This window comes from Melospiza melodia, chromosome 1 (assembly GCF_035770615.1).
Source record: "Melospiza melodia melodia isolate bMelMel2 chromosome 1, bMelMel2.pri, whole genome shotgun sequence".
Taxonomy (NCBI): Eukaryota; Metazoa; Chordata; class Aves; order Passeriformes; family Passerellidae; genus Melospiza; species Melospiza melodia.
In genome coordinates this window covers 18,983,037-19,001,322 of record NC_086194.1, presented here as the reverse complement: position 1 = coordinate 19,001,322, position 18,286 = coordinate 18,983,037, and the positions used below count along the sequence as shown (strand labels likewise).

Here is an 18,286-nt window from a genome sequence, read left to right as displayed (position 1 = left end):
GTGGGGATTCCATGAGATACGAGCACTTTTAATACTCATTAAGAGCTAATTACCCCCCCAAACACGCCCTGGCGGCGCATCCATCTCCCACGGAAACGGCACCGCCTCCCATTCCGAGCCGCAGGGAGCGAGGGGGCCACGCGTGGAGAGGGCAGGGCGGCGGCGGGGCCGGGCGGCGGCGGGGCCGGGCGGGGCAGGGCGGCGGCGGCCGTGTGAGGGTGCGCGCGCCCCGCGCGGGTTCCGCGGGCGCGCACCGGCACCGCCGCCTCGCGCCCCGCCCGCGCCCGCCCCGCGGCGGCGGCGGCCCCGCCTCGCGCCCGCGATCAGCTGCGCGCGCGTCACGTGGGCGCGTGTCGAAGGTCACGGCGCCCACAATGGAGCTGTCGCCGTACGCGCAGGGCGGGTGGCGGCTGCTGGGCGACCCCCGCCGCTTCCCCCGCCGCCCGTTCGCCGCCCTGCTCCGCGCCGCCTTCCGCAGCCTCCTGGATGACCCGCAGGCCGCGCTGGGTAAGGCGTGCCGCGGCGGCGGGTGCGGGCCGCGCCGCTCCGCGGGGCGCGCAGGGGGGCGCGGGGCTCCGTGCGTCCCCGCGGATGTCCGCGCGTGTCCGCGCTGCAGCGGGCGCTGCCCGCGCACACCCGCGGGGCGGCTCCTGCCCGCGGGCGGCTCCAGGGTGCCGCTGCGCGGGTGTCATCGCTAATGCCCGCTCCGTTAAAGCTCCGCGCTGTCCCAAGTAAGGGGGGCGGGCCGGGAAGGGTCCCCGCGCGTTCGTGTCCGCGGGCTGGGCCGGGCTGAGGGGGCCGTGTTCCCTCGCTGCCACCCTGCCGGGCTTTTCGCGCGGGGACGCGTCCCCCGGCAGCCCCGGCCCGAGGGTGCGCGGCCGTGCAATTCATTTTGCGGCGTTAATGACTCCGCCGCCGCCTCCGCGGACCGAGCGAGCCGCCGGTGCCGGGCCGGGGCGGTGGGCGGGCGGTCCCGGTGCCCCTCCCGACCGGTGTCCCCAGCCCCGCTTCTCGCCATTGAGAGGCTGCTGGCGATCGCGGACGGGGCTCGCAGAGGAAACTGAGGTTTTCCTTCTTTCCTTTTTTGTTTTTTTTCCCTTTTTTTTTTTTTTTTTTTTTTTTTTTTTTAACGGGAAGGAGCTTGGGGGCGGCGGGGCGCCCAGCGCCGCACAGCCCCGCCTGGCACGGCTCGCCCCAGCCGGTGCTTCAGCCCTCACCTTCCCCTCCGCCTCCTCACACCTTGCCTGCTTGCTCTGTCCTCTCGCTCTGAAACGCCAAACGTGTTTCATTTTGACGGTTTTGTGGGAAAGATAGCGTTCAAAGGGCGAGCAGCAGCCTTTGGTACCGTCTGCTGGGGTTTGGCAAATAAGTGTGTCATCAGTAATTCATTTATTTTAGATGATCCAGACCTGAAAGATATTGACCCTACAGTATTAAAACATTGCCATGCTGCGGCTGCAATGTGTATTCTGGAGGCAGGGAAGCAGAAAGCTGACATATCTGCTATAAGGTACTCATACTTGGAAGCTACACCATTTTTCTAGCAGTTGTTACTTAGAAGTGTACTGCTGAGTTTATGTTAACAGAAAACTAATAAATTCTTTTTCCCTGTAGCACATGCCTAGAAGACTGCAAACTGGATAAAGAGAGGATAGAACAATTTTGCACCGAATATCAGGTTTTTAAACCAACTTTAGCATATTAATTTTTCTTATTTCATAGGAATTTATTGAACCTAGTAATTTTTTTTTCTCTTGCTTCAGAAAAACAAGGATGCATTGGAAATCCTATTGGGAAGGTAGGTGAATCACTCAGCAGAAACGTGGTTTCACTTACAGTTAGTTTGAAACTGTCCTTGAAAACACTTCTGCGTACTTTAGGTGATTAAAGTAAGTAATATTGTGCCATTAAAAAATAAAGTGCATTTTTAACAAACTCTAGAAAACAGCTATTGAAAATTTTCTTCATTTGAAATTCTACTCTAAAATAACCTTTTAGAACCTCCCAAAAAGCATTACCAGGATCATGAAAAGTTCTTTATTGATGGACAGCTTGAGAAAATGACCTTTTCTTTTAGCATAGAGGACTTGTAACTGTTGTGTCTTCCAGCATAGGCAGATCTCCTCTCCATATAACTGACGTGTCTTGGCGCTTGGAATATCAGATCAAGGTAATTTTAACAGATCAAGGTGTTTCTTTAGTCTGTTTTAATGCTGAGACCTGGATTTTTATATGTTCTTTGTTTTTAATTTAGAACAATCAACTTCATAAAACTTATCAGCCTTCCTATTTGGTGACCTTAAATGTAGAGGTACTGTACTCCCAGCACCCTCAAAGGAAAAAATGCATTATTAATTTTTTTAATACAATAGACATTGCTGTTTCTTTCCTTTTTTTTCCCCTTCAGAACAGTGATTCAGGATCACACCCAGATGTTAGTTTTAGTTGTACAATGGAGCAATTACAGGTACTTGTTTCCTTCATCTTTCTGTGCTTAGCCCCAATTGTGGATGTCCATGCTTTTAACAAATTGGCCATCAAAATTAAATAATATACACTATTACTTTAAAAAAAATCCAATACTGGGAGGGTAAGAGTTTTCCATAAAGGTTATCCAAGTGTATTTTTACTGTCTTTTCAAATAAAGTTGGAAAGTAACTGAATGCAGTTGCGTGGGGAGTGTTTTACATACGTGCATAAATATTTTGTCTGTTTTCATAACTGTAATCCATATGTATATGTGGGAGGAAACTCATCCTTTTCTGAAACTCTGATTTCCCGTGCTTTAGAGAAATGATTAAAGAAGCTGGTTCAGTGATTTAAATGTGTCATGATTAAAAATAGAGAAGGAACTGAAGGCTCTTCAGTGGTGTTAATGACATGTAAGAAATGTCCTGAAACAAACGTTGATCTTTGTTTAGCGATTTAAATGTGTAACTGAACAATGGAGGTATTGTAATGCTTGGAAGTGACCAAACTCTGGAGGATCGGGAATAGGGCTTGGTGGGAGAGGAAAAGCAAGATATTAAAACTTAAGGTTTACACCTTCTCTTTTTAAGTGTGTCTCAAAAGCTGTCCTTTTGTCAGTAATGAGTGTTTCTAGTTGGTTTGCTGGCATAGTGAAATCTGATGTGCTTTGGCTGGAGAATGGTCCTAGTACAAAATTGCACCCAAAATATTTTCAGTGTTTTAGAAATCCATGATGTACCTCAAAGCCAGAAGCGAATGTCAGCATTAGCCATTGTGGCAATACCAATAAAATCTACGTGTAAATAATAATGATCTATTTTAGGAGAAAATACATTTAAAAGAGTTTTCCTTCAGTTCCCACTTTTCTGACTATATTGTAAAATACAGAGCTCTTTAATTATTTGCTTGCATTGTTCATCAGTTGCAACACTTCTTTGTACTACAAGGTGCTGGTTTCACTTGAGTCTCTGTTTTAAAAAAATACCCTGTTCTTCTAGCTGACCTTTAAAAAATATGCTTATTCTAAGACTCTATTTCATCTCTTAGGACTTAGTGGGAAAGCTAAAAGATGCTGCAAAAAGTCTAGAACGAGCGACTCAGATGTGATTGAAGGAGGGTGTCAGCCTGCTGAAGCACTCTCCTTCCTGTCTCCTAAATGACAAATGTCTTTCATCTCTTGATGCAAACTGGGGTTTTTATAAGTCCTTGGATGTGAATTAAATGAATTTTTTTACGTCTGCACTGGGTATTCCTCGCTCATGTAATTTTTTTTATTAACTCCTGTTAAATATTTGCTGAACTGTGGTGTCATCAAAGTATTCCTTCTATCTTATTTTGTATATTTTTACAACTGTCACTGCTTATTTTTCTCTGTGATCTAATAAAGGTTTATTCGCGCCTGTTGTGCAATTTCTATGGATTAATTAGCTGTACCTAAAAGTAAGATGCTAAACGTTAGATCAGCTCAGCGAGGCAAAAGCGCCTTCTTCCCGTGCCGCGGCTGCGGCGCGTTTGCTGAATCGCCCGCCGCGCTTTGTCACTTGCAGCCGATCTTACATCTCTCCTACGAGGAGAAGCCGGACCCCGGCGCGGGGGGCGAGAGAGGATTCGGTTTAATCTTGTGGAGCCGGGGCGCCACACGGAAAGCCGGCAGAGTCCGCGGGATGGAGCGGAGCCGGGTGGCGGCTCCGGCTCGACGGCGCGGCTGCTGCCGGCGTCTGCGGCTCGCCCTGGGCCGCGCTGCTCTCCGTTCGCTCCCGCCCGCAGCTGCGGAGGGGCTCCGAGGCGCGCTCCGCCCGCACCTGCCGCCGAGGGACAGCGGCCCCGCGCAGGATGCGCGGCGGCGGCCGGTCCCTCACGGCGGAGCATTTTCCTCTCCGCTCCTCAGCGCCCGAGCGGCGGGAGGCGTCTTACCCTCGCCGGAGGCGAGCACCGCGTGGGTTTCCCCCGTTCCCTCCCTCCCGCTCGGGGCCGTCCGTCCCGCCCGCGGGATGTGGGGACCCCGCGGGACCCCGCGACACCCTCTCCCGCCGCCGCTCGGGGCGGAGAAGCGCCCGCGCGGCCCTCGAGGGGACGCGCTGCCTCGACGGCGGCGGCTCCGCGCGGCCCCGGGAGGGCGCGGCGGGGCGAGGGGCGCGCGGCTGCGCGCACGCGGTGGCGGAGGCGCGAGGCCGCGGTGCGGGTGCCCGCGGGGTCCCCGCGCGGCGGGACGGGGCGTGCGGGGGTGGGAGCGCGCAACAAGTGCGCGGAGGGAGGCGAGGGCTGCGCGGGCAGGGCGGCGGGCGGCGTGTGGAGCCGGGGAGCCGGCGGGCTGCGGGGCTGTGGGGCTGCGGCGCGGCCAGGATGGAGAGGGCAGCGCCGGCCAGGGCGGGGGGCGCGGCGGCTGAAGGGGAGCCGCGGCGCGGGCGGAGGGAGCGCGGAGAAGGAGGGCGGGAGGCGCTGCGGCGGGCGGGAGCCGCGGAGCGGGGCCGGGGGTCGGGGCGGGCGGTGAGGAAAAGGAGGAAAAGGAGGCATCGGCGGCGCGCGGGCGAGCGCGTGCAGGGCCGGGGGGAGGGGAGGGAGGGAGGAAAGGAGGAGGGAGGGAAGGGAGGGGGTGGCGGGCGGGGGAGGGGAGGGAGGGAGCGAGGGGGGAGGCGGAGGGGGAGGAGGCGGCCGGGTTGCGGGATTGGGTCACGGGGAGGCTGCCGGGCCCCGGCGGCAGCGCCGCTAATTCCCAGGCCGCCCTTAAGGAATGAGGCGCCCCACGTGACGCTGGCGGGGCGGGCGAACTCCGAGCCATTTTGGGGACGGTGTCAGTTTCCACTGTGTGCCTTCAGCGTTGCATTCTTCCCTCCTCCGCCCTCCTCCCGCCCGCCCGCCCGCCCGCCCTCCTTCCCTCCCCGGGTCCCCGCCACCAACTATGAAATAACAACAACAATAATACTCGTAATAATAACAATAATAATAAAAGAAGGAACGCGAGAGAGGCCGCGAGGCGGAGCGGGGGGCAGAGGGAGAGACAATGGGCTGGTGGAGAGAGGACCCATCCGGACCGGGGAGACTGTGCGCTCGCAGCGCCTGAGCCGCCCGGGCGGCCAACTCGGAGGGAGCGAGAGAGCGAGGGAGCGAGCGAGAAGGGCCCGCGAGCAGCCGAGGAGACCCGGGCGTTCTGTAACTAAAATGAGCGGAGCGCAGCGGCGGCGGCGGCAATAAGCTTATTGCAATTGACAGCGTCTGCAGTTCATTTCAAGATGGCCGCTTGGCTCACATTCATTTTCTGCTGAACGACTTTTAACTTTCATTGTCTTTTTTGGCCGCTCCGATCATCACCAACCGGCTCCGTTTTCCGGGTACGTATGAAGCGAGGTGTCGCCTTACCGAGGGCGGGGGGCGAAGGGGGCTCGGCGGCGGTTTTCGGCCGGTTTGGGGGCTGCAAAGGGGCGCCTAGGTGTCCCCCGAGCTCTCCGTATGGGAAAAGCGCTGACAGGCTGCTCTAGCCACACACACACATAGAGACACGCAGCAGCAGCAGCCTGTGCACTCGCTCGCGTTACGCACCCACATTTGCAAATTTTAGTTCCTTTCTTTCTCCAGACGCCCCCTAAAACCTTTCTGTGCACATGGCCCCCGAGGAGAATATTTATATTTCCCGACCCTGCTGCCAGCCCGGCCCGAGCGCCCTTTGTTTAAAGGCAGATTTTGATTAAACAGGGACGTTCGTGAAATCTGGAGCTGCCTGGGTCAAGTGATTTCAGTCCTCCCCGAAAGAAATGTGTCTGGGGGGAGTTAAAATGTCAGATAATGCACCCATTTTATAGAGACGGAGCCAGTGGGGGGTAGCGATCCTCATGGGGGGGTTGTTAGGCGCCGGGGCACCCAGCAGAAAATGTTATTAACTTAAGTTGGACAAGTACTTCTGTGAAATTGGATGGGTTGTAAGATGGCGGTTCCCAGTTGTTTCCAATGTCTCCTCTTACATTTCTGCTCTAAATGCTGAACTTTAGGGGTTTGTGCCTACTGGGAGAGGCAAGGGGTAGTCAACGCCGAGAAATAACTTTTTTGGGGGGCAAGGGTAGCACTTTTAATGCGGTCTTGGGGAGCTGGGGCGAGCGGTTTGCTGGAGCCTTTGGAGCAAAGGTGATGTGTCTGCGGGACGCGGAGGGGGGGTGGTGTGTGTGAATTTCTTTTCTCTGATTGGTATTTTTTTTTTTACCCTGAGCCCCAGGAAGGGTAAATTTACATGAAATCCTTTGTCAGATCTTAAAGATGTCACGAGTGGGCTCCTCGTGCTGCTTATGGGCAGCACTTGAAAGTTGCTGGTGTTATGTTTTTATAATTGAATGGCCTTGGCAGTATATAAAGCGGGATGTTTCTGGGTGTCTGCTGTAAACATTTGCAAATAATCAGGTGAAAATAAGCAGGAAAAAAATCGCATTTCCATAAAAGTGAGGCAGTAATTTTTCAGCCTCTAAAAACTTTGATTCACTCCTCCACTCTCCAGGAAAGTCGAGGAAAACCTGGGCATGTGTGCCCATTTGCAAGCTTGTCGCTAAAAGAATTTTTTTGCGTAGTCTGTAGTGGTGAGAGCAGCTTCTGTTGTGGGACTGTCCCTAAGACCAGAGACGTTCAGTACAGTCCAGTGAAACTACTTTGAGTGACTCTGTGCAGCCCGTCCTGGGAACTGAGACTTGTGTTGCACTTTGCCAGAGACACGAAGTCTTGACCTACCTGATCGCTTAGATAATACAAAATTAACATTTTAGTGTATTTTTTTAAGTAGATAGATTGTGTCTTGCGCCTAGTCCCAGGGAGGCGATTTGAGAGCCTGGAGTCCTTTTGCACTCTGTTGCCAATATTTAGGGCTTTTCTCGCTGCAGCGAGTTGCGCAGAGATACTTGAGGTTCGTGTGCCTCCTCTGAATGGACTACTGTCCTCTCCTTTAAAACATATGTGGCCATTCTTAAGCGAAAGAGTAATAACAGGCTCGATAGTACAAGTGGCTCTGGCTGATAATGGGTGAAGATGTAGAATGAAGGCTGCTTTATTCCTGATGAGAGTTTTCCGAGAGGAGATGGGTACAAAGTACACAAACCTACCCGAGCGATGCTTCTGGTTTTTTATGTATGTATTTTCTGTTAGTGACCTGTCGAGCAAGGTTTGATAGCTTATTGCCTTTATGGATTTTTAATAATGTAGCTGATTCTTAGCAGGAGAATGCACTTCTGTTTTTCTTCATTTTGACATAACTTGTTTAAGGCCTCTGTATAATCGGCTGGCTGGCAGTGTTTACTTGTAGCAGGTATTATCCACATATACTTTACGTTTAGTTGTTTCATGTGTCAATGTGTAAATATATATTGTCCTGGCTAAGAGGCTGTTTGTATTTCTGTGAAGCGTTGGCATTCACCGTGCGATCAGCAGGAGCAGAAAAAACATCTGAAAGGGTTTCCCTCGTACCAAGATATTAAACTCAGGCTGATGTAGTAAAATGTGCTGCGTTCATGTTACCTCCCCGCAGGCACAGACACGCGTGTGCCTGTGCGGGTGGCTTTTGGGGAGAAATTAAGTGCCTAGTTCAGCACGCTGGGGAAAATCACTGATTTTCAAGATAGCTCATAGCACGTTGAAAATGTGCTAACTTTGGGCAATAAATAATCCGCATTTAGGGGGTGCTTCGACAAAACAGGTTTCACGGTTGAATTTAATCCCCCTCCATTTAGGAAGGGGCTTCGCCTGCGTGAAATAAACGCGTTAATGTCTTGAAAGGTTTGTCCCAGTCTGTCAGGGCTGGGAAGGAATTCTCGGTCAGCCGACTTGTGTGACCTCGGTCACTGCTGGGGTTTTTTTTTGGTTTAGATATTTATGAATTCTAAGGTAGTGCCTTGAACAAATAAAACACAGAACCGTGAAAGCTGTCCCTGTGTAAGTACCTAAAGGGACTCCAGAGCCGCCGGCTTCAGGGCGCTGGGCTCTTCAGAGAGGCGTGCAGAAACTCCGTCTCTGCCTTTTCTGGGAAAAGCAAAACCCCGGTATCAGTTTAAAAGGAAGAAGCGGAGGGTCAGGGACCCTGGAAGCGACATTTAAACCGCAGTACAATGCAGCGGGGGTCTTGCTTTCCCGCACGGTGCTGGGAACAGCTTTGGGGACCTGGTCGGGCTTGGTGCTTCTGGAACTTTGCTTTTCTTTGTGTTGGCCGGCTATGGTTTGATGTTGGGGAGTTTTATCTGCTGTTCACTCAAGGGTTCTCCTGCAGCAACAAGAGAAGTTTCCTGGTCGGGGTCGCTCGTTGGCGCTGTGCACACTTCTGACGAATATTGTACCCCTGTCCTGGTCAGTTTGGCTGACGTTCAAAGCTTTTTAGAAACATTACTGTGTTGCCACTTTTTTCCTCCTTTTTTTTTTTTTTTTTTTTTTTTTTCTTTCCTTCTTTCCGCTGCCTAACATTGAAGTTTGCGAGTGGCTGCTCGCATATTGAGCATTCGGTGCTGCGGTGAGAGGTGGCTCGCAAGCTCTGCCTCGGGAGGAGAGGGGACCAGGGGCAGGATTTGGTGTGCTGGGAGCACTGACCTGGGGAAATTAATAGCTTGGATTGGAGCAACGTTGTTACATTACATTTTTCAGGATCTGGTTGACAGAAAATAATTTACTCTACAATTGACGTGGCTGACAAGGATTTTTCCCTGTGTGTGCTTTTCCCTTTATCTGTTATTCCCTCTCATTTTAAACAGTGTGTATGCATCTAGCGTTGGTGCCAGTGCATGCAATGGGGTTTTATGGGTTTCAGACTATGAAAATGACATTTGTTTTTCACTCTTGTCACTGCATTGTGTTGACAAGGTGTTGATTTAGCTTTAGGAATGATCTGGTCACATGGTCCTTCGCATGTTGTCACTAATGTACCGTTTAAAGTCGGTTTGGGCTTTTTCCCCCTTCTCGGTGAGCTTTATTGCTGAAAAGGGGGGTTACTTAAGTATCCGGAGACTCGTTTTCTCCCGTCCGAGCACCTTACTCTGGTGATGCAAATCTCTTTTACACCTTTTGCAAAACTTTGCACCGCGCTTGCCTCGTCCGCGGGATGATTTTCAAACAAGCGTCAAAAGGTGGGAGAAGGAAAGAAAGAGAGAAAGAGAGCTGGGGGTGAGAGAGAGGTAGGAAGGAGAAAAGCGAGGAGAGCAGAGAAGGAGGGAGCGGGGATGCCGGCGCGGTGGAGCGGGAGCTGGGCTCGGCACCCCTCTGGCGGGGCAGGGACTCGGTCCGGGAGCGCGGCGCGGTTCTGCTCGCCGGAGGGAGGGAGCGGAGGGGGAGAGGAGCTATCTCAGAGCAGCTCCTCGCACCGAGTCGACGTGGAGAGAGGCCCCTGAGAGGATCCGAAATGGCCGAGGCTCGGGAGGAGCCTCTGGCACTCGCCGCCGCCAGGCTGAGACCCCGAAGCCCGGGGCCGCCCCCGCCGGCCGGGCCGCCCCGCACCGCGCCCGGGCACCCTCGGGCTGTGCCACCCGACCCCGCCCGGGCCGCTCCCGCCCTCCCCCTCCCCTCTCTTCGCGGCCGGGCTCCCAGACCCCCGCGGGCTCCTCGGCCCCTCCACCCCCAGCGCCAGCCCCCGGGCCCCGCGTCCCACCCCCTGGCCCGGCCCGGCCCGGCCCGGCCCGCCCCCCCGGCCGCCCCCCGCCCGGCTCTCGTGTGTTCCCAGCGGTGGCAGGATGCCAAGTGTAAGTGTAAGTTGCTATAGCAACCCCCTCGGAGAGCGGAGCAGATCCGGATCGGCACCGAGCCGCAGCGGCAGCCGCCCGGACCCCCCCGGCGGGCCGGCCCCGCCGCCCCGGTGCCCGGCCCCGCTCCGAGGTGCGTGTGTCCCCCCCCCCCGCCGTCCCTCCCCCCGCCGCCCCTCCCCGCGCTCCGGAAATGCCAGGGCAGCCGCACCGGGAGGCGCTGGTTCCCCTTTGTGCTGCTCGCCGGCAGCCCGGTGCCCGCCGTGTCGCCCCCGGAGCTCCCCGCCGCATCGCTGCCGAGCCGCCCGCGCAGCCCGAGCCGGCCGGTGCCGCCGCGCCGCGGGAATCGCCCGTGCCCGCCGGGGAACGGCGCGGTGGGTGCCGCGGAACGACCGCCCCTCCGCGGGGCTGCGCCCAGGCCGGCCCGGGGCGGTGCGGTGCGGGGACGCCCCGCCGGCCTCGGGACCGGCCCTCGCCCGCCGCCCGGCCCCGCGCCGCCGCCGCCGCCTTCGTCTTCCGCGCTCGGTCTTCCTCTGCGCCGGGGGATGCGATGCGATGCACGGGGGAAGGGGATGCGCCGGACCGCGGCACCTGGGACGCCGCCGCGCTTGGCCCCGCTGACCGGTCCTCTGTGTGTGTGTGTGTCTTTCAGAGCCGCTCCTCGCCACGCCAAAATGCACCGAACAACCAGAATCAAAATAACCGAGCTAAACCCCCATCTCATGTGCGTGCTCTGCGGCGGGTACTTCATTGATGCAACAACCATCATAGAGTGCCTCCACTCCTGTAAGTACGACCGGGCGCTCCGCGTTTTTCACCCGCCGCTTCCCTCCTTTCCCGACATCCCGGGAACACACACGAAAAAAAATAAATCCTCCCAAGCCCAAACCCCCGAGGGGCTCGGGACCGACGCCCTCCTCCTCCCCGACGAGAGGGGAAGTAGGTGTTCCAGCCGCGGAGCAGATTTTCTGAGGACGGCCCTACGGTCTTTGTTGAAGTAATAATATATGTGCCATAAGCGTCTCCTTTTCATGGTAATTGCAGCTTATTTGGGTAGTTGTTTAGCTTAAGCAGCGTGTTGCTGACAATGGACGATTTGCTCTAGCTTGCATAGTTTAGAAAATCGCACCTTTATCTATGCATATCTGAGCGGCACCTAGGAGCATCACTAAAAGCCTGTGGTGTTTGACTTACAGTTTGTAAGACCTGTATCGTGCGCTACTTGGAGACCAGCAAGTATTGTCCTATCTGTGATGTCCAAGTTCACAAAACTCGACCGCTTTTGAATATAAGGTAGGAGAAAGTTGGGAAGTGCGCATTGCATCTCTGTATCTCTGTTTTTGCTTTATGTGAGGAGACCAGCAGTAGTCGGTGTCAATGTTATCTCTTCGTCTGCAATTTAAATCTGAAAGGGCTTGTCAATTTACAAGCTACCTCGTGTGTATGTGGTCTCTTTGGAGTTTCTTCACTGATTGAAACTGAAGATGCCTCTAGATGTTTTTGTTGGCCTATTTTAGCATAGACCGGTCATTGATGCCTCTTCCCTCTCCCGCATTCTGCTGTACCATCCGATAGTTCTTGCCCCTGCTTTCTGTATCTCCAAGACATGCATCACTGCAACCACAGCTCCTAGTCATGAAAACTCCTGCTGCAACTTTCCAAATTACGAGGCAAAAGCCTTTAAAATATCATTTGCCTTTCAGAAACGTTTTTGTTGTCAGCACTGCATTTTGCTGTCTGCGCTTTCTAGGAAGGACAAGAAGAATTAAGGCCTTCCTTCAGTCTGAGAGACTTCTTTTTCAGTTGTGGTAATATGGATGAGTTTTGGTTCAGAGTGGTATTTAGAGCAGGGTTAGTTTGATTACAAGGTCCTGTAAGTTAACTTTTTATGACTGGCCTCCCACTTTGTAGGAGATGCCTCATTGTTGTGAAAATTTATAAGTGAGGAGCTGCCATTTGGATTAAAATATTGTTTCATCTGCTTAATTTTATGTTGTGGGGTTGTTCTTCTTTCAGGTCAGATAAAACTCTCCAGGATATTGTATACAAGCTAGTACCAGGCCTTTTCAAAAGTAAGTAGTTAAATCAGGTATTTTATTAAGAGCAGAAAAACCAAACCAGAGCCGCTATCCTTTATCAATACCGTGAGTTACAGAGTAACTACTAAAAGAAAAATATATGCTTTTCCATCTAGATGAAATGAAAAGAAGAAGGGATTTTTATGCTGCTCATCCGTCGGCTGATGGTAAAAGCTTCTCGTTCGCAACTTTATTATGTGTGGCATTGAGCTGGATGTTTTACTGTTTCCTTTTTAACTTAGAAGTGATGTATTACCGTCACAGTATTTTAAGAAGTAAAGTCAGCATAATAAAAGTTTATTGTTTTAACAGTCAGGTAGCTTTCATTCATTATCTTACTGTGAAGTTTTTTTTGTTTTTTTTTTTTTTTTGTTACTGAGAATTGCAATTCTTCCTGATTTGAATTTCAAAATGTAAATTATTGTGGAAATTTCTGTGCAGCTGCCAATGGCTCTAATGAAGACAGAGGAGAAGTAGCTGATGAAGACAAAAGAATTATAACAGACGATGAGATAATAAGCTTATCCATTGAATTCTTTGACCAGAATAGGCAAGTTCCAGAATGGGAAAATTTTATAATTTTATGTTTACCTATTTGATAGCATCTGTATTTATTATTTGTAGTAATTCTGTAATTTCTTCTCACAGACTGGAACGAAAAGGAAATAAGGAGAAAGAAAAGTCAAAGGAAGAGGTAAATATCTTTCCTTTACTCCAGGGGAAACATATCACACACACACACACAACTTTGGGGCAGGTCTGTAGCTGAGAAAAATATGTAGGTATGTGTGTCTAGAATAAAGGAAGCACACCTCCTATCATGGCACTAGGTACAGAAGAGGTAAAACATTTTCATACAGCTGTATATGCAGGCAACTTTTAAAAATTCAAAATACCCACAGTATTATTTTTAATGCAAAATCTAATTTTTCATCAAAGTTTGGGAAAAAATTTTCAGTAATTTATGAAAAAATAATATGTATTGCATATGTACCCTAAAAAGATAATTCATATGTAAATATTTGTATTATATTTAATTAGTTACAATTTTAAATTACTTTCTCTAGAGCTGTAATTTGCTGCTTCTTTTTGATGTGCCCTCCAAGACAGCAGGCATTGTTATATTACAGTTGATAATTTAGTAAGGTGCACTTTTTTCAACATGAAATGCTGGAATACAAGGTTGGTGGGAGTACTCATGCATTTTCAGTAGACTGACTTTCTTTACTGTGCCACTAGGTGAATGACAAAAGATACTTGCGCTGCCCAGCAGCAATGACAGTGATGCATCTAAGAAAGTTCCTGCGGAGTAAGATGGATATACCTAACACTTTCCAGGTACCCATGGGGAAAGAGTGGTTGGTTTGTTTGTTTGGGGTTTTTGGGGGTTGTTTTTGGTAGGACTCATTTTTCTCATTACAGCCAGTCCCAGCAAGTGGAAACAGCCAAGTATTTCTGGTGTGTGCTATACATTATTTGGTTTATTTTTAAAATATCTGTCTGTAGAGTTTGGTGGCATTGTAATTTTTTCAGTGCTGTAAATACCAAAGTATTAAGAAATTGTTCCTTGATGTATTTGTGATATCTGTGACAGTGGGGCTACTTTTACCTCAGAGCAGTCGTGTGCTAGGGGTAAATGCCTGGATGCTCCTTAATGCAAGGGTTCCTATCTTGCACAGATCGATGTGATGTATGAAGAGGAGCCTCTGAAGGACTACTACACCCTAATGGATATTGCCTACATCTATACCTGGAGGCGGGTGAGTATTTCCAGTGTGCCTCCCGGGAGGGTGCAGGCCATGGCCTGGCCAGGGCACTTACCAGGGTCTCCCCTTTGCTTTGCAGAATGGGCCTCTGCCCTTGAAATACCGGGTCCGACCCACTTGCAAGAGGATGAAGATCAGTCACCAGAGGGAAGGCTTGAATAATAGTGGGGAGCTGGAAAGTGACTCTGGGAGCGACAAGGCAAGCAGCCCAGCAGGAGGCATCCCCTCCACCTCCTCCTGTTTGCCCAGCCCCAGCACACCAGTCCAGTCTCCTCACCCCCAGTTCCCCCACATCTCCAGCACCATGAATGGCACCAGCAGCAGCCCCAGCAGTAACCACCAGTCCTCCTTTACCAACAGAGCTCGGAAAACATCAATAAATGGCTCCTCAGCCACTTCATCTGGTTGATGTGCCAACCAGGCTACCACCCTCGCCCCTCCTTTATATAGGTCTCTCCATGCCATTACAGCTTTATAGATGCTAATCCATGTGACTATCATCCAAATTGCTTTCTTTTGTAGTAACACTGAACTTGGCTATAAAAGGCGGACTAGGTGACATTCAGGATGGACGTTATTGGAAACGCAAGATTGAAATGTAAATTTTTCAGAGGACTGGGAAACAAACGAAAGTTACACCTTCACCTGTTCTGAATGATGTGGAGTTGTTTCTGTCTCCATCATCTGGAGCCAGGAGTCTCCAGAAGTCAATACAAATCCTGGGAAGTAGTTTGTTAATCCAGACTAACTCCTCCATTGCGTTCTCTTCGATTGTTATTGTTCTTATACTGTTTTGTGAACCTGTAGAAAGCAAGTGCTTTTTCATCTTGAAATCCAACAAAATTGAAAGAATATGCATAGAAAAATGCATATATGTAGCCATGTCACTGTGAATAACAATTTTTGCGTATTAGCCATTTTGATTCTTATGTTGCATCTTTTACTTCTCTGTTGCTGCGCAGAACCGATCAAAAGAAAACTTCAGTTTTACAATCTGTATGCCTAAAAGCGGGTATTACCGTTTTATTTACTGACTTGTTTAAATGATTCGCTTTTGTAAGAATCAGATGGCATTATGCTTATTGTACAATGCCATATTGGTATATGACATAACAGGAAACAGTATTGTATGATATATTTATAAATACTATAAAGAAAATATTGTGTTTCATGCACTCATGATATGGTTGTTAAATTTCTAAGCAGGTTCGACCCTTGCAGATGCCGCCTGTTTGAGCTTTGCTCATACTGCAAGAAACACGTTGTGTGTGAGAGCTACAGTATTGGGGAAGCACATTCAAGTCTCTGATAACCTGGAGGCAATTGGCAATCTTTAAAGAATTTTACTTGCTTTGTCTTTTTTTTTTTTTTCTTCCAAGTGGAATATTTTTACTTTACCAAATGTTGAAGTGATACAGTGAAAAAAAGAAATTAAGAGACATGAAAGTTTTAGACCTGTTTGATTACCTTTTTATTATTTGGTGTGGTGGGACTGTGTTTCTAAAAGCACATGGAATCATTATAGAAGCCATAAACTGTTTGATATAAATTTTAAGGAACCAGCAAGTGGCTGGATGATGAAGGCATTTTATCTAAATTTGTTTTAATATATATGTATATGGTACAGTACTAACTTCATTAAAATTTAACTGGTACTTTAATATTTCCAATAAATTGTGGAGAATGCCTTCTCTTTAATGGCCTGCAAGTAGGTGCATTTTATTAGAGGCTTCTATGGGTGGGGTTTTTTCAATAGGAGGAACTTTTCCACCATAAAGTATGAACAGCCCAGAACACTTTTCAGTTTGTGCTTTGCTTTGGTCGAACTTTGTGTGTGTTCATCACCCATCAGTTATACATTTGTGAGGGTGTTTATTCTATATGGATATTGTTTCATGTTTGTACGGAAAAATTGTAGTTAAACATTTCATTGTCTCCAGTCTGCAAAAGAAGCACAATTCTTATTGCTTTGTCTTGCTTATAGTCATTAAATCATTACTTTTGCATATAAATTGCTGTTACTTGTCCTGCTTGTTTTTATAGACCAGGTGATTGCAAATCCTCCACAAGGTTATTGCTTATTGATGTATATGTCTTGTTAAACAAGAGTTGATATTTTTTCCTGTAGTAAACATGTACAGTTCAATTTCAACAGTAAAAACTTCAGTTTTATATACACGAATAACTTTCATTTATAGCTGATCAAAGAAATAAACAAATAAAAGGGATAATTCATTGAAAAGCAGCAAATTACCTCTGTTGATAATGTGGTGTTAAAGGACAAACATATTGTTCTTGTGGAAGTAATTCTGGGTGTACCAAAGATTTTAGTGAACAGTACAGTATGGCACACTAAAATAACAAAGGGAGGAAAAAAAAACCTAGAAATTGTAGTGATTTGTTTTGGTTGCCTGTCTTGAAAACATTTGCTGTTCTTTATTTGACCCCGATTTATTATTGAAAATAAGCAAATGGTTCATCCTCACATTCCAGTCAGCCACAGGTTTTACCTCCTTTCTGTTCAAACTTAGCCCCTGTTAAGCTGCACTGCCTGGGAAGGGAAGAACTTGATTTTTCTCATGGCAAGTGCAATGTTCTGCCTGTGCTACCCTGGATTACTTTTAAAGCCTCAGTGGAACTAAATACGTTTTAATAGAAAGATACCTTTCAATGTGACCGAATGTCTATCTTGGCACGATTCCCTCAGCTACATGGGCGAATCACACTGTACTGGTTGAATTATTTCGCCCAAAAACCAGCTCTGAACCTGCAGCAGAGGCTTGCACGTTAGCACACTGATCAAAATGTGCTTAATTTTACTCGAAATAGCAGTTAATCACTACTTCTAGCATCAATACGGAGCTAATCTCGGTCTTTGTGGAGTGCCCTTGAAGCACTCGGCAGTGAAACAGGAGTTGGATATTTCCCTTCGAGGTTTACTAACCTCTTATAGTATTTTCGACCTCTCCCAATTTGACATCTCCTGTCTGAACAAGAACAAACGCTCTAGTAGCTCTCTTGCCGAGCTGCAAAAGCCGCCGAGGATGTTTGTGCTGCCATGTGAAAGTTTTGTTTTGCTGCTGGCCCTGCGCAGATGGCACTGCGATGCTTATATACTGCTAAGCACAACTGGGAGGACGATCAAAGATAGCATCTTGGTGTTCTACTCGTGAAGCTGCTATGTCAGCTTTCCCGGTTTCACAATATTTTCCTTTGCATATACATAGTGACAGGTTTTCCTTTCACATGTACCTAAATTCTCCCTGAAATGAAGGAAATCTCCACTCGGTACATGTAAGAGGAATATTTTCATTATCCGACGTTGCGTTTGTATAGATGTTGGGATAAAGGCGAAGTCTACTGCGTTTTCCTGAGCTTGTTCAACAAGCAATCTGGTCAAGGATAGAGGCAGGATTGGTCTGTGCCTGCTGGAAAAGGATGTTTTTCTGCCTTTATCCGACCAGATTTTCCGCCCTGGTTCAGCTGCCTGCAGTTCCAAGCAGCGCTTTTGTGTCCGGCACGAATGGGGATCCAGCCCCGGGGAAAGCAACAGAGAGGAAGCATGAAAAACTCCATGCGCTTCTGGAGAAGACGGGCAGAAACAGGGAGACGGAAAGCAGAATTGTGCCGGGAGAGAAAGAGGAGCATGACGAGCTTGCTGAGCCGCGATGGTTGTCCCCCAGCACTGACCATTTCTCCCAACAACCTGCGCCCATGCCTTCCAGAAAGCCGACGCTGGCAGGCGGGTACCGCCGGCAGATTTCCGACACCGGCGGCGTCCCGTGGGCAGGAGAGGGAAGCGGCGGGCGGCGGCGCCTGTGACCCGGGCAGCACCGGGGGAGCTCCAGGAAACACCGTGAGAAAGCGATGCTCCCCCATTTTCGAATGGTGAGGGGGCAAAGAAACCCGACGGCGGAGGCAGCGGCAGCGGCGAGCGCCCTTCCCGACCCGGCGACACCTTTGGTCCTCTGGCCGCGGCCGCCGGGCCACCGCCGTCCCCTCCGCCGCCGCACCGCTGCCCAGGAGTCGCTGGGGATTTTCAAAGCGCGCCCAAAGCAAGTCTGCCATAGCCGGTACTGGGGCGAACTCTCCTTCCTTCCTTCCGCCACCGCCAGCCCTGCGCCTCTTTTCCTTCGCCGCGGCCCCGAACCGCCGGTTCCTCAGCCCCGGCGGCAGACTGCTCCTGCCTTCCAAACATCACTTTTGGACTGTTCATCTCTCACCACGCAGGAACTCCTGCAGTTCCGATCTTTGCCACCAAACTGGCTGACGAGGATCGGGTTGT

At 50.0% G+C, this 18,286-nt stretch overlaps 1 protein-coding gene across 1 annotated transcript; it reads left to right on the top strand.

Annotated features, from left to right (window-relative positions):
* The first annotated feature begins 356 nt into the window (after positions 1-356).
* Positions 357-16,251, top strand: LOC134429097 (uncharacterized). The gene is made up of 19 exons (XM_063176187.1): positions 357-507; positions 1,399-1,510; positions 1,615-1,678; positions 1,764-1,798; positions 2,110-2,170; positions 2,255-2,311; positions 2,408-2,467; positions 3,517-3,561; positions 4,117-4,956; positions 5,680-5,798; positions 10,810-10,943; positions 11,354-11,450; positions 12,174-12,229; positions 12,352-12,402; positions 12,677-12,785; positions 12,884-12,929; positions 13,475-13,573; positions 13,915-13,995; positions 14,081-16,251. Exons 1-19 carry the CDS (start codon positions 375-377, stop codon positions 14,408-14,410), a joined length of 2,529 nt encoding a protein of 842 aa, XP_063032257.1. The 5' UTR covers positions 357-374; the 3' UTR covers positions 14,411-16,251.
* Positions 16,252-18,286: the final 2,035 nt, after the last annotated feature.

Coding starts and splice junctions, on each gene's coding strand:
- LOC134429097 (XM_063176187.1), top strand. CDS start 375: ATGGAGCTGTCGCCGTACGCGCAGGGCGGGTGGCGGCTGCTGGGCGAC. Junction 508..1,398: donor TGACCCGCAGGCCGCGCTGG/GTAAGGCGTGCC, acceptor CATTTATTTTAG/ATGATCCAGACCTGAAAGAT. Junction 13,574..13,914: donor ATATACCTAACACTTTCCAG/GTACCCATGGGG, acceptor TATCTTGCACAG/ATCGATGTGATGTATGAAGA.